At 36.3% G+C, this 14,156-nt stretch overlaps 1 protein-coding gene across 2 annotated transcripts in view; it reads left to right on the plus strand.

Moving 5' to 3' along the window:
• LOC106054110 (prostaglandin reductase 1-like) overlaps window positions 1-14,156 on the plus strand; it is a 43,954-nt gene that overhangs the window by 6,002 nt on the left and 23,796 nt on the right. For both annotated transcript variants that reach the window (XM_056026629.1, XM_056026630.1), the window contains exon 2: window positions 10,797-10,842. In XM_056026629.1, coding sequence (XP_055882604.1) covers window positions 10,797-10,842 — 46 coding nt within the window. The remainder of the gene's footprint in view (window positions 1-10,796; window positions 10,843-14,156) is intronic.

Here is a 14,156-nt window from a genome sequence, read left to right on the forward strand (position 1 = left end):
TGGCCGATATTGAGAAGAGTGAGGCAATTAAAAAACAAACAACGGATCCATAACTCCAGAACTTTTGTTTAGTTGTAACGAAGGCCCAGAGAGAAAGCTTTATATGTCTGCAGCCTTCAGTCGTAATGACTTCTCGATATGACATTTCATATGCAGTATTTGTTTACCAATCACAATTAAAGTAATTTTCTTTAGCAGTCGATATTCTAGACTCTCTAACTCTTTGAGTTCTAGATTGTTCCCTCAAGGGGGGGGGGCGCCAAATATAAAAGCTATTGTAGATATTTTAGTTAGGTAATACATTCTAAGGTTATTCATATTATCAGTGGCGTCACTAGGGTGAGTGTCACCCGGTGCGGTCATATCTTTGAGTTCCACACACAAATTCAAGCTCAACCCTTTCTAGACATTTTAAGATATTAAGTTGATCTCATCAGCTTTTTTGATCTCCCTTAAAATCGTGTAACTTCTGACTCTGGTCAGTGTTTGCCATGTTAGGTGTGCTATGTAGCTGTTTTGTCAAACAAGATACAAAGGTGCTTATAGTCATTCTGGCTCTAATATCTTTTACGTCGTTTGCTAAAACATTTATAAACTTTTTAACATTACAGATGTACTTTCAGCTATGATTTTATATACATAAAATTTTCATCATCTCGTGGACATTCTTTATTCAATAAAGACTTGTACTTAATAGAGTCACAAAACGTCAAATATTTATAGAAACAGTCAATGCAATATATCTTTCCATTGTTTTTCTTCTTTACATTAATTATAGCAACGATTTACTTTTCAATTGTATTTGAAACAGGATGTCCTTTTTTTTCAATTTTCCAATCTTCAAACGTTTAATTTTCCAATATTGGACTTAATTTCAACCACACATTAAATTAAGTTACAAATTTCTATTTCATTTCAATACAATTAGTTGAAAATAGTCAAGAACAAAAGAATATATTTTTTATTTGCTTTTATAGTGACTAAGTCGTCCCCATTTGGAAGCATCAGAACCATTGTTGGCACTAGCCAAGACAGAAAATCCCCTACAATATTCAATTATATCATTCGACTGTCACATTGTAACAATTACTTCATCTTGGCTACTAATTATTTTACAGAAAAATGAAATAACATAATTTTCTTCAAACATCTCAATGGGCACTTCTTTACTTTCCAAGACTACAAAACTTATATTAATTATATGTTAGATTTCAATCATATTTTATGCCTGAAGAATGTCGTCATTTGTTAAACAATGACTATTGGTTGGTATTACAGTGCTAGCTACAAATTCAATAGATTCGATTAAAACATGTTTTTTAAAAATCAAAGCAGTGTTCATATCAGTGGCGTAACTAAGGGGGGGAGGGGGGGGAGAAATTTTAAATCCCCCCGGGCCCCCCTACTAGGGGGGCCCCCAAATGGGTGTCCGAAATTTATTTGTAAATACATAAATTAATATATTTGATTGACAAATAGTGTCAACGGGTGTCTTTTTTTTTTCAACATTTATGGATTAAAAATTTATCACAAAGACTAAACCTAGATCTAGGTCTATCAGTACGTTGACTTTGTTGACATTTTACAAATATATTTTCCCACAGAGATCAAAGTTTGTTCTAGAGTTAGTTTTACATTTTAAACTTTGTTGCCACGAATAAAACTGCATGACATTCTGCGAATTCTAGGTATCTTGTTACCTTTACTAATAATAGATCTAAATGGCGAGTATTTTATGGCTACACTAATTAACATTGAAGCAAAATTTACAGAATCGAGTATAACAGATCTAAAAGTTATTCTTAATAATGCAAGAATAGTCCATTATTCGGGTTTGGCGTCTATAATTTCAGAATTAAACTTCACACTCGAGTTATTACCCATCTTTTCATTTTTCCTCAATCCAATGGAAACTCTCTTTTTATTTCCATCTAATCCTTTTGCTTTCGCACAAAACATAAACAACAAACAATGATGTAATATCATATAATATTAGCACATCCTTCCTTTTGAAGTTACTATCACACCCTTCCTTTTAAAGTTCTTAAGAGTGATATCTACTAGCAGGGCCGGCCCTAGCATTTGCGGGGCCCTATGCGAAACGGATCGCGCGGGGCCTAGTCTGGGTAGGGATGAGCATAATGTCAATATTATTTTTTCTTGAATTAAAAAATAGGCCTTCTTTCGTCTTTGCAATACATTTTTATCAAATGAAATGCCCCTTTTTATTTATAGGGATCCCAAAATGTCGATTTCGTCTATTCTTCAGGAGATTTGAATAAATTCAAAAAAAGTTTAGGACTTTATCGTATATTTTGCCTTTTCATGAGATTTCCTGGAGGCCCTGGGAAATCAGGAGGTCACGAAAACCCTGTTATTTTATATACGTTATAATGGTGTAATTTAATAATGTACACTTAGAATTAGCGCGTGTCCTATGAAAGCGCGGGGCCCACTGCAACCGCATAGGCTGCAGTGGAGTAAGGCCGCCTTGTCTACTAGGAACTTTAACAATTCGTCCACTTCTGGTTGTCTTGACTGGCACAACAAGTTCTCTAGACGTTGGTCTATAACTGTCTGTTTCGTTTGTTCCAACAGTTTGCAGTTCATTGTTTCCATCGGTATCATAGTACCCAGAGATGTCTTCATCGAAACTCTTATTTAAAAAGCGTTGATTTCTTCTGTATGTTTTTCCATCGTTTGTCTTTATGATGTAAGATCTGGGTGCTGAATGTTTTTATGACAACTGCTTTCTGCCATGTTTGACCTAGACGAACTCTCCGACATAATAATCTTTAGGTAGTCTTGCTTTTGCATTGTATTTCACTTTGCTTTTCATCTGTCGTTCGTTGAGTAATGTCTCTGCATTTTCAGCTACCGATGGTTTCAATAGTTTGAGATCAGTTGGAATGATTCCCTGAGTCTTCTTCTCGTCATCAGTTGTGATGGTGAATACGGCAGTCCACTTATCGGAGTATTTCTATACTCGAGCATAACGAGATATGGATCTTTCCCACTTTTGTATGCTCTGAATCCTTTTGCTTTCGAACAAAACATAAACAACCAACAATGACGTAATACCATATAATATTAGGACAGAATCTTCTTCATGCAGTGGAAAATTAAGATTTTTTTGCCTATCTTGAATTCTGGTCAAAGCTCTTGCTCCCAATTTATATTGTTCAGAAGAAACTACAAAAGTCTGGACTGCATATACGGGAAGCTGCTAAAGAAATTAGTACCCTTTCATGCTTTCTGCAAAATGATGAGAAACTGACAAAAACCCAATCCATCAAAAAAAGCAAACGAAGGTAGTGAATACTATGTATTCCCTGTAATCCCTGTGGGAAGCGTGGTCGAAAGGCTAAGTGCGCTTGAACTTGGCTTGTCTTGGCTACCTAGAAGGGGGCTCGAGGTTCGACACCCGACTCGGCAGAGTTGCTTTTACTGAGCGCCTAAAGGCAGCACGGAAAACCAACTCCTAGATACCCCCCCCCCCCACTGGTCCACAAATGAGATTGAACCAAAGCGCTCTGAGCATGCTATAAGCATGAAAGTAACGCTATATAATATAAAAGCTATAATAATAATAATCAAAACAACCAGAAGAAAGAAAAGACTTGATGGGAAGTTGAGTTCTAATGTAGGACTGTCAATAGAACTGCAATTCAAACGTGTTGCGACAGAAGTGCTGGACAGATTTCATATGGAGATGAAGGGCAGATTTTAAAGGCTGGAAAGAAAATGGATACCTTTGGGTTTCTTCTTGAACCAAGACACCTGTTAGATGAAGACCTGCTTATGACAAACTGTGCTACCTTTCCTGTTTGTATGATGAAATAAATGGAAAATCGCTTTTTCAATGATGTCATTGATGCACGAGCACTTTTCATCAACAAACTAGTAATACAATCACCAATAGACATATTGAGGAAACAGGCTTCATATGGTAATTACGTGTGCTCAAACTTTGCAACCTCCTCCGAATACTGCTAACTCAGGCCACTTCCATTACGTCATGTGAGAGATCATTCTCAAAGCTCAAGTTCATCAAAAGCTATCTCAGGAGCACAATGACACAAGAAAGGCTTATCATGGCTTTAATGTTAGTGAAGTCACAAATACTAGAAAGTATCGATGTAGTTGATGTTATAGATGTCTTTGCTGCACAGAATGCACGACGTGAAGCGATATCAATTGAGATTTGTCACTTGTGCATTATTTAACTAATAAACAAAGGTATTATTCATTAAAAGAGTCTTGATTACTTTTTATTAAGTTTACTGATATACTGAACCAATTTGATTTGGGGCTTATATATTTTTGCGTACATTATTACATGTCATATGTCGAATGTCAAAATGCAAGGGGCCCCCAAAGAGGTCAATCCCCCCGGGCCCCCAAATCCCTAGTTACGCCCCTGGTTCATATACATATGAAAATTATGGTAAAAATTTGAAAGTAAGGTTTCACGTTTTCCTTGATATACTAAGTTTGATATAACATTTTAAACCTTTTGATAGAATTTCATTAAACAATTCAAATATGTGAAGTCGAAATGAAAACAAAAAGTAGATAGATCTGTTTATTAATTGTGAAAAGAATGTTCCAATATTTGGCTACTGTCGTTAACGGGTGTCACCCGGTGCGGACCGCACCCCCGTATCACCCTAGTGACGCCACTGCGTATTACATTAGTATTAAATACTTTTTATTTATAAGCCTATATTTCTATGTGATGTTTATGAAAAATGGGCGGGGGGGGGGGGCGACAATAAAGTTTTTTGCCCCGGGCGCACGTTTTCCTAACTACGCCTCTGTTCTACTGATGACGCCTATGTACGTCTGCTTTTCTTAGGAATTCCTATTTCCAACAAAACGATGTCTGCACTCAAACGTCCCCTTAGGTGTCTGGCCACATACCACATGTACTCTTGTATCTTCATAACTTTGTCAAGCCTAAATTGAACCCATCGCTTAAATTAGCTACTGTTGAAAAAATTTTTTTTTGTTGTGGTTCTATAAACTCACAATTTAGGGATGAAATAAATGAACACAAAAACCTAGTTTGAGTGTACTTTACAATATCTACACTACAGATTGGGTCACATAGTGCCATTAATAAAAGGTCGAGATGACTCCAAGAGGGAAATGTGAAAAGTCGCTATCACCCCACGTAGTGAAGGAATCGCTTTTCTTTCTTTTGTGACGCCATGGGTTCACCTCTCTACCTTCCCCTGCCCTCCCATACCCTGTAACCTTTTCTTAGTGTTTACAACAGTGATTCCCAAACTGTTTTCCTTAACGAAACACTTCGCGCATTCAGAGTATTTAGCGGAACACTTTTTTTCGTGCCGAGGCTTTAACAGCCTTTCAGTTAGAGTCAGTACCTCAAGGGTCTCCTTCTGAATTTGGGGCAAGACCTCGACCAAATACAATATTTTGAGAATGAAATAGTTTGATTTTTAGACAGTATTTCAATAGTGAACAAGCAAAATAAGAAACAAATACAAAAAAAAAAAAAAAGGTTATTTTAAGTGTAGCAGTTAGTTTGGATCAGTCATTTAATTAAATTTGTAATAAATCTAGACTAACAATAATAACTTTGTGTGCTTAGAAATATGTTTTTGCTAATTGTTTTTGTTTGTCGGAATTTCATGCTTCTAGCTTTCGCTATACGCTGTGATCCTATCACTTGTCTTGACCAGTTGGAAAGGTGTTGGGGGAGAAAGAACGGGGTATCTGGGTGATCGCTTTTTAAGTGTACTTAAAAAAAAAAGAAAGGGAGCGACCTGAGTTCAAACTTGTGGGCTTCTCAGGCTTCTCAAGCCAAAGCGGTAACCACTCTGTTAGCGAAGAGTCTATGAACATGGAAAATTGTGTGGTTATCAATTGTTTCTATTTCATGTTTGTGTTCACTAAGCCTCAGACGACAATCTATAAAGAGGACTGATTCAGCTTATACCACCACTTCAGTGCCATACGAAACATGGCCGGCTCCTCTACCACCAACCTGCGACATATGTGGACGGGAAGGTCTCTCCAAAACAGGATTTCACAGTCACATTTAAAAATGGTTCGAGATGAACCAAAGTCGTTCTACGACTGAAGGAGGGCTGAAGATGACTGGATTCAGCTAGTGACGATCCCGCAGAGCAGGCCCATGGCGAAATTTTAGATACAACTTTTCTACCAAAGAAAGTGCTATGTGAATGGCTAAGAACTGACCGTAGACTAGCCTCACCTTAACCCATGGATATTCTGGTCACAGCAAGAGTGGTCCTTTTCACTTCTACATAGAAGCAACAAATATGACCAAACAAAAACTTCAATGACGTGCGGGGATTATTTCTAAAAATTGTAAGACCTCCACACCTGGGTACCAATTCTGATAATCTGTAACACGAGAAGTCTTTTTTTTTTTTTTGGTGGGGTGGGAGGGAAGTTTCTATAACACTTAATATTTGGTCCTCTTCTTGAATAATTTAATAATCCTCCATCACAAGTTTGCAATGTGATCCTAAATGGTATTATGACGACACGCTTCCTTGCGCAACTCTTAATGTCTGTCAGCGACTAAATGTCTTCATCTAACTGGAGACTCCTGAACTTCTTTTCAATGTTATACACTATATTTTTTGTAACTTCCACTCAAAATAGTAACAATCTCGTGATCAATCTAAAGTGATTGGTATAAACATTTTGTTTTTAACAAAAGATGACCCAGATGTTATATAAGACAAGGACGAAGCAAGTGACATATCTCCGTGGAGACAGCCAGCTTGTGCATGTATCGCAAAGACTTGCCGCTCACCGTATCGACAAGAAATGTTAAAAAGAAAAAAAAAAAAAAGATCGTCCCTAGAGATGTAAAATGACACAGATTTATTAGAAATATAAAAACACAACTGAATTAAAATCGAAACAAAATAACAATAAATAAAGACCAAAAAAAAAGTGAATAAATAAATAGGATGTAATCCTATCTAAATAAAAGAAAATAGATACAGATCTAGACATCTAGTGTTACATCTTGGGCAAACAAGATAATGGAGACATTTATAAGACGTTGTCGTATTGTTTCTCAAAGGTTCTCAAACATGTTCTAGGCCCTATTAATCCAGTAAGAAAAAAATACACAGGTTAAAATGTGTAATGTGTAGTTTCAATGTTAAAAAAGGGCATCCACCTATTGTCACAAGAAGATTTTCTACATTTTATTTTTAAGTAACTGTGACATTAAAAGTTGTGCAGACGTCGCTAAATCTGGCTTGACTACACAAAACTGTTTAAGAGCGTGACATTTACTGATGTTTGTAACATATTTTTAAGCCATGTGGAGGAGGAAGCCTTTGCGTAAAGGCCCCGAGACTTGTTTCTTGACTTCCCCCACCCCCTCAAAATCACAGTAACTATTTTCTTGTCTAAAGGTTAATGAAGCGTTTATGTGTTATGTTGAGCTTAGGACATTTGCACATGTCTTGCTAGGAGCACTCGTTTAAAAGACGATTTTTGATATTTAAAAATATTGAATATCAATACAAAATCTAACATAAAAGTTCTTTATATATATATATATATATGCATGCATGCATATTAAAGATGTTCTCCATACTTCTATTCAGAGGCGTAGCTAGGGTGGGGAAGGGAGGGGGAGAATGATAAAATCCCCCGGGCCCCACTTGAAGGGATCCCCCTAATGAGTAGCTTTTTTTCATTAAATATTAAATATTACGCAAAATGCAGCGGCCCCCAAAAAGGTCAAGTCTTCGAGCCCCCAAATGATGGCCTAGCTATACCATTGCTATTATCGGAGATTAGTTTCCAATTCAGATCATCTGCTTCTTGGATTGACTAGCAGGTTTCAGACGTTTCTTCCATAATAAAACATAAGCCTAAGGTGGGTAGAGTTCTAAACCAGATTCTAAGACAGACCGGAACAAATACGTATGCCTATGCAGCCACTGCCGGTTTTTTTCTGTGCACAGACCAAAAGTTTGGAACTCACTTCCCATTGATCTCATTGATCTCCGACAGACAACATGCTACACTACATTCAAGAAGAACATTAAGACCTATCTGTTTAAAACCCTAACCTGATATTAGTTTGTCATTTTAGCTGTCGTATTTATGTTTGTAATGTTATCACAGCACCTTGAGCCTACATTTTGTTTGTTAACAGAGCTTTATAAATAAAATTATTATTATTATTATTATTATTATTATTCACTACATGTCTCCAACAAGATAATATAAAAATCTATTATTTTATATTTCTTTGCTACTACATGAGGACGAAGGAGGCGCGGTGGCTGAGTGATAAAGCGCTTTGCTTCCGAACCGGGGGTCCCGAGTTTGAATTCTGTTGAAGACTGTAAATATTAATTTCGGGATATTTAGGACGCCTCTGAGTTCACCCACCTCTAATGGGTACCTGATATTAGTTGGGGAAAAGTAAAGGCGGTTGGTCGTTGTGCTGTCCACATGACACCCTAGTTAACCGTGGGCCACAAAAAAACAGATGACCTTTACATCATCTGTCCTAAAGTAAGCAAGGTCTGAAAGGGGAACCTTTTTTACTTTTACACGAGGACGAGAAGATTTGACTGACTTGACTCTTCTTCTTACTCCCAGCCAAGCATGCTGCTGCAACAGTATTTCGCCATCGGTTCTGGGCATCCCTAAAGTTGTTCAATGTCCATCCTGCCATCTTTGCTTCTTGGTCTATTGATCACCTCCATGTTTGCTTTGGTATCCCAAACTTTCTCTTCCCCTGTTGACTGCAATCTAGAGTCTGTCTTGCTATGTCTTCGTTTAATTTCACCATACTCTTGTAAAAGTTAGAAATAAACTTGCAGTTTAAAGATAAAGATTTTGTTATTAAACAGTACCCGCAGTTTTTCCACATTTAAATGACGATGTGAAGGAGTAGACAACTCTGTCTGACTGTCTGCAAGAAAACGCTCATGTCTTCCAAGTAGAGTTTCTAGCAACCTTTCAGTAAGAGTCCTAAGACTAAGTGCTATACAGACAGCAACATATCTCAAACGTTTTCATCCAGAATGTCTGTACAGACTTGTGCTCCATCATGGGAATGCGATAGGAGGACAGCACTACAAGCCAGGACATTCTTATTTCTCTTTCTTTAGTTCTATCGTTCGACGTCTCTAAACTACATCAAAACAAATATAATGTCCTGGTAGAACGATACAAAGTTGTTATTTTTAAGATCTACCAAGAAATTGGTAGAGCTGCCAACTTTAATCGCCTCCACACCCATTTAGTAGTAGCTCCTAGCTGTTGGATTTGACTATCAGACAGGTTGTCCCCTCGAGTTCTGTGATTGACCTACATACCTAAATTGACACTGATGTAGCTGGGGGAGGGGTCATGTTACTTGGGACGTTGACCCCAAATTGGATCTAAGTTGAATAGGGGCTGTGTTTGTGTAATAGGGAGAGGGGTGTTTAAACCGATGGAGCGCTTTGATCGTCTAGATGGTCCAGGGTTCAAACCCTGCCTTTCTTCCACCCCCGTTTTTTACTTGCGGGAGATATCGTCCAGGTTGTAATAATCTTCAATTCTGAAGGAACATCCGAAAAAGGATGTAACAAAACAAAAGAGGGATTGAGGGATTAAAAAAATGGGCTAAATATTTGATTTGAATTGTGCTAACCCCTAAGAAGAAAGTCAAAACATCATAAGTCACAAGAATTATAAAATAGGATTTTAATAGTATATGGTAAACGAAACATTTTTCCTTATTTTTTTTTTTACCCAAAATATTGAGTAACAAGTCCTAGTTAATGAAAACTAATCTGGATTGCAAAGCTGAAGGTGACAAGGGAATCTACGATCGCGCCCCCCCCCCCCAGGCGCAGGGCCTGGGTCGGTTGCCCCAAATAATAAACATTTAATTTCATAGGATTATAATCATCATTTTAAAGAGAATTATCAGTTAAAGTAAGTAGAGTACAGATGATGTAAAAGCGATCTATTTCTGTGTCCCATTGTTAACGAGGGTGTCATGTGGCCAGCATAACGACCAACCGCCTTTACTATTCCTCAACTATTGCCAGGTACCCATTAGGGCTGGGTGGACATAGAGGCGCCCTAAAGATCCCGAAATAAAAAAAAAACCAAGGAGTCGAAGAGGGGACCCTCATTTTTTAAATGCAACCTTTAATACAACATCCTTTTTTTTTTAAAGGATGCCATTGCGGGACGTGGGTTATAGACTGGTGAGGGGGGTGGTTGTTCCGGTTGTTCCTTTTAATGGTAGACAACTCTTAGAACTACATACCCCTATAGATGTCGCTATTTATACAGTCCCCCTGTTTTTTTTAAAAACTGTTACTGTGCATTCAGCTAGCTTGCAAATCTATTTCACAACTTCAAATGACCTGATGGAGGAAGACTTCGCGAACTTCAAAATCATAAATAACTCTCTTTGGTTTCTTGATCAGCAAATATATCTTCTATTCATTGTTATTATCATTTCATTTAAAACTATTTTGAGATTGGCCTATTGTTAATTTGTGTATATATGTATATTGTATGTATATATATATATATATATATATATATATATATATATATATATATATATATATGTGTGTATATATTGTTTGAAGTATACAATTGTAAACGTTTGTAACTTTGTTGCATATGTTTTTTCTATTCTCAAGTAAATAATTTTCAAAAAAGTAATCTCCATTTTCCCTTCAAGTTTTTTTATGTTTAGGTCTACTCGATACAATTGAAAAAATCTTTCCTCGTTGTTTTTTCTAAAACAGAAATCCTAATCGAGGCTCTATATTTGTCTGTGGATCCTTACATGAGGTAAGTTACTACTGTCTTAAAATTGTACCTACAAAATCAATATTTGACCGCACAATGGTTACTGTCATCAGGGGTGTGTAATTCGTTCTTCATACGTTACTACCACGTATCACGTTATACAAAATCATAAGTAAATGTCCATATGTTTGTAACTAGTGCATGACAAAGTGCATTTAAATACCCAATGAAGTGAAATTTTTAAAAATACTTTAAAAAACAAAGCTTATGTTAGGGACAGAACCGCACAATTACTTCCATGTCTGTGAATTATTTAAATTACTGAATAATTTTTTATTGATTCATGTGTTGTCATCGACAATGATAAATGGACCTCATTCACCAATCGTAAACAAACAACATTTGGCTACGTGGTTCTCTATATCTTCTATACAAATTATGTAATCCATAAAGCCTGTCACGTGATACGTAATTTTCATTGTTTTATCAATAGTATAACGTAGCTAAATGTTGTTTGTTAAGGATTGGCGAATGGGCTCCATTCCGAAAAGTTTCAACTTGAAACGAAAATCGGAAATGGGAGGGAAAAAAAAGTGTACAAGATTTGTACCAGACAGAAAGACGGAGAGAGTGTACAAGATGTGTACCAGACAGAAAGACGGAGAGAATGTACAAGATTTGTACCAGACAGAAAGACGGAGAGAGTGTACAAGATGTGTACCAGACAAAAAGACGGAGAGAGTGTATATACCACAACACAATAAAACCTCTCTGTAGTCTAAGTCTTGAGGGACTATGTCACCACCTCAAAGTTGGTGCCATAGAGTAGAAACCCTAATTCTGTATTGTGTATGTTAATTCCATATTGTGAATCTTATTCACAACCCATGTTGCACTAAGGTGAACACTTTTGACCTTAGGTGAACCAGAGAGTTAAAGGCAGTCAGTCCACATAGAGATCTTGTAGCAAGCACTTGTATTGAGTCACTTAAGATATAAGCAGTAGAGTTAGATGTTTAAAGTAGTTGGTTATAGAATAAGTACTAAGTTGTGATATTCGTATATTACTGTTGGATTAATACTGACCATCCCTGGGTCGAATTGTATGGTGTATTCATTATGTGGTGTTATATTAAACTTAAACTTGTGTCTGCTACACCCAGCGTCATTGCATTATTCTGTGATTTGTAACAAGAACCCAATGTCACCACCACGCCTACATTGATAACCACAGCCACATTCATAACATATAAAAACCACTCCGGTGACATTTTTTGGTGTCAGAAGTGTCAGAAAATGACTATTAATACTGTCAGAAGTGTCAGCAAACAACATTTATAGTGTCAGAAGTACCAGCAAACATTTATGATGTCAGAAGTCAGAACTGCTAACTTAAAGGATTTATGAGCACCAGAGGAACAAGTCAAGAATTTTTTTCTATTGCTGTCAGAAGTATTTTAATACCACAGTTACTTACAGTAACATTTATACGGATATTTTTGAAGTTGGCAAGTGAACTATTTAGTTAACACATGAAAAAGTAACTCTAAAAAATATTTGTTTACACAAATCATGACGCCACTCAACGAGCAAGAAAGCTAAAACCTGATTATTATAGACTCTACTATTTTTCTCATTTGGTCGTTCAGCGACACATTCAACATTATAGAGATGACCTAGATCTACATTTATTGAGACCAGCACACAATTTTTCAAGTAAGATTCACGTGACCCAAGAGTGACATTATTATTATCTTCAGCTAGTCTAACACTCTAACAGAAAACAGAGCTGAAATTGAAAGTTAACTGTGCCTACTATTTTAACTTGTACTTCAAGATTGAACTTTACATGAATTGCAACTAATCCAGAATTTATTAAATTTTTTTGACTACACACTTGGTATCTAGACCTACTACTACATGTCATATTGACCTGCCATGACACAGTTACCGTTAGCGAGCTATTTTTTTCATCTGTGATGAACTGAACAATTTGAACTGTTCCTGTGTGAGCTGTATTTTCAACTTTTCCAGTTGACTACTGTCCTAAGTGTCATTTATCTGGAAGCCTGATTTATGTGGTTGTACTTTTACACCAGTTGAGATAGCTTTAAGAACACAGTATTGCTCAAAGTTACTTTTTAACATCCTAAGCGAAAGAGATCAAACATGATATGCTGAGACAACCTGGATACTACAGCCTGTGTGGGTGAAACTAGACAACCGTGATACTACAACCGGTGTGGGTGAAAATCTAGTACTACAAGTCATTCAAGTCATCGTTTGAAGACAGCTGATATATGGTCAGTCGAAGTAGCTGACATATTCAAGAATCATCTACATCGAGTGCTCGTCATAATTCTAATGACACACTCCTATTGTCGCTGTCTAACAGCACATTTAATAAGAGAGCGCTCTCACTCTTAGACCTCTCTTGTCGTCACTACCTAAGGTCATTTTTAGTTATTTATATTTGTTTCAGCAACTGTATGAAAATGGATTACTATTGTTCAAGGACTTGAGTACCGTATCATTTAACATTGTACTGTGGATTTAACAAGTGGATTACTTATGAACTGTACCATTGTGCTGTGGATTTAACAAGTGGATTACTTATGAACTGTAACATTGTACTGTGGATTTAACAAGTGGATTACTTATGAACTGTGGATTTAACAAGTGGATTACTTATGAACTGTACCATTGAGCTGTGGATTTAACAAGTGGATTACTTATGAACTGTACCGTTGTGCTGCGGATTTAGCAAGTGGATTACTTATGAACTGTACTGTGGACATATTTTATGTGGAGCATCACCGGAACTTTATGTACAAGTCAAGCATCAAGTGAATATTTAAGGGAAGTAACTTTAATTACCCTTTAGTATTATCAGTATTGATTAGTTCTCTTGAACTACACCACAATTTTTTTTCATTGTTTACATTTGTATTTATATATACATTTGACTTTAGGGACTAAATTTAATTATCTATTGAGTCTGAGCATTTATATTTTTTTTTCAAGTAAGCATCCAGGTATTGGTAGGGACTCTTTAGATAAAGTAAATACTTGATTGTATAGCTGTATTAGTTAAGTTTGTATTTCGTCAAGTATCTATCATATTGTTAAACTCTTGTATTGATATTGTCTTGTTTACATTTGTTGAATTTCTTTTTGCGTCATTGTTATTACTCATTGTAATTCTTTTGTCTACTATTTCTACTATCTTGTAATGTCTCTTTAAAGCAGACTGTTTAGTATCTATAGTGTATTTATGTTTGTCTAATTACTTATTAATATATATATTTATTTACTTCTTATTTCAACCTATTTTTTATTATTATCAACACTACACT

This window comes from Biomphalaria glabrata, chromosome 4, assembly GCF_947242115.1.
Source record: "Biomphalaria glabrata chromosome 4, xgBioGlab47.1, whole genome shotgun sequence".
Classification (NCBI taxonomy): domain Eukaryota; kingdom Metazoa; phylum Mollusca; class Gastropoda; family Planorbidae; genus Biomphalaria; species Biomphalaria glabrata.